At 43.6% G+C, this 1996-nt stretch overlaps 1 protein-coding gene across 4 annotated transcripts in view; it reads left to right on the top strand.

Annotated features, from left to right (window-relative positions):
• Positions 1-648: 648 nt before the first annotated feature.
• LOC121192468 (protein prune homolog 2-like) overlaps positions 649-1996 on the top strand; it is an 8044-nt gene continuing 6696 nt past the window's right edge. The window contains exons 1-3 of one of the 4 annotated variants that reach the window (XM_041054200.1): positions 649-1145; positions 1404-1440; positions 1937-1990. In XM_041054200.1, the coding sequence (XP_040910134.1) occupies positions 1950-1990 (41 nt within the window). In that variant the 5' untranslated portion in view covers positions 649-1145; positions 1404-1440; positions 1937-1949. Of the gene's footprint in view, positions 1150-1403; positions 1441-1936; positions 1991-1996 lie in introns of all 4 variants that reach the window. The other 3 variants (XM_041054198.1, XM_041054197.1, XM_041054199.1) reach the window with 3 other exon arrangements.

The following is a 1996-nucleotide window of genomic DNA, read 5'->3' as shown; positions in this document are numbered from 1 at the left end:
AACAAATAAAGACAAACAAGTACAACCAGAAGCAAAAATAAAAAAAAACAACTAACTCAGGCAGTAATAAACACAACAAATAAACACAACCAAAAACAAAGCATAAAGCAAAATAAATAAAAAACTGTGAGTGAGTCAACCCACGTTTTCCTGCTGACACATTCACATGACAAGCTGCTAATGTTTGCAGAATATGAGCAGAGCAAGAGCAAAGTACGGTATTAGACAAAGAAGTTCACAAAAACACAAATTCCAGTTTTAATGTGGCTGATCGGTGCAGTGTGTGCTGTGTGCTGTGGGTGTAAAGGCATCCGGACTCAGGTGACCCGGGTTTGGGTTTCTCCTGAGGGTTTGCTGCTTTATGTCGCCCTCTGGTGGTTCAAAGCTCATCATGGTGAGTGGCTGTGGCTGCTCCCCTTTCCACCTTGAGAGTGCTGGACACCTGTGAGTGTGTGTGTGTGTGTGTGTGTGTGTGTGTGTGTGTGTGTGTGTGTGTGTGTGTGTGTGTGTGTCTGCAGTTTGTTTTAGTGAGGTAAAGACAGTTTTCCTCTCTGGTGGACAGTGAAGCTCTATTCAATTCTACTCTGTTCTGCTCTGTTGTGTTGTGTTGTGTTGTGTTGTGTTGTGTTGTGTTGTGTTGTGTTGTGTTCTGTCCTGTTAACAGCGTTCACACACCCAAAACCCTCATAACACAAACACACAACGGGAAAATAATAACTCATATGTTTTGTGCAATGTACTCAGCAGGTAGGAACATGAATGCTGCAGTTTCCACCCCTGAACCTCTGCTTGTACAGTCAAGGTCGCCATGGTAACAGGGCCGGGCTCCCTGTGGCAACACACCACACCTCTGTAGTCAGGTTAGTTGAAAGTATGGAGAGAGACAGGTGAGGTGCTAGAGACAGGTAAGGGCAAAGTGTAGAGAGCGAGACAGGTGAGGTGTCATAGTCTACTCATAAACTCATAAAAAGCCACTGTGATGTCATCAAGTGAGTCTCCAGGTGTGCAGCAGCAGGTTTCTCAGTGATCTTGGCTGTTTGTCCTGAACCCGTCTCACCTGTCTCACCTGTCTCACCTGAGCTGGCTGCTGCCGAGTGTGAGTGAGTTTCCTTACGGCTCCCTGAGCGCCGACCTTCGTACCTGCTGTAAGTCTTTATTTTCTCTTCATGGCGTTGTGTTGTAGTTTGTCTTTTATTTTGTAGTTCAACCTTCTCTTCCTTCCCTGTGAACTGTTTTTGAGATAAGAAGAATGTAAATAAAGTTTACTTCAGCAGACTGATATGAGTCTGACCAAGTCAAGTTCGTTCACGATGTAGCCAAAAGTATGTGGACAGTTTGTGTACACACGGTGGTTTAGTGTGTGTCTGGTCTTTCGTACTGACAACAACAACCCTCCTTTACAGGTGAAGAACTGACCAAGTCCTGAAAGGTTTGCTGCAGGTAAACAGAAACACAGCAGACTCTGTTGTACATGTTGAGTTACAGAACTGATTCATGTTCAGCTTCATTTCACAAGTGGTACTCAGAAAACATATCTGATTCCTGATGGATGTGGGTAACAACATTTATGGAAGGACTGTGGAGATATCACTCCAAAAACATGGTCTCAATGGAAAAACTTTTTTTTGCTCAGCCCTGTGAACAGAAATGTTTGGTCTCAGTTCAGGTGTGGTCATCATAATCTCCCACTTTAAATACAGAGACGTTTTCAGCCTTATGTTGAAACAGAGGTGTGTACGTTTTTTGCTGTTTTTACTTGTTTGTGGCTTTGTGTATTGTGTCTGTAGCTGCAGAGCTTTTAAACGTTTCTTGTTCAAAGACTGTGTAACTTTTAAAGACGAAATGCTGGTTGGCTACAGGATGGGATGCTGAATGGCTGCTTATTTAATAACATACAGCTTTCTACCACCAACCATGTTTTTATCTTCACCAACAGCAGCAGGAACAACATGGACTCCAGAGAGGAAGAACAAGAAGACGACACCCCCAGGTCAAC

Source organism: Toxotes jaculatrix, chromosome 13, assembly GCF_017976425.1.
Source record: "Toxotes jaculatrix isolate fToxJac2 chromosome 13, fToxJac2.pri, whole genome shotgun sequence".
Classification (NCBI taxonomy): Eukaryota; Metazoa; Chordata; class Actinopteri; family Toxotidae; genus Toxotes; species Toxotes jaculatrix.
The sequence above is the reverse complement of the archived record's forward strand: the minus strand, read 5'-3'. Positions and strand labels throughout refer to the sequence as shown.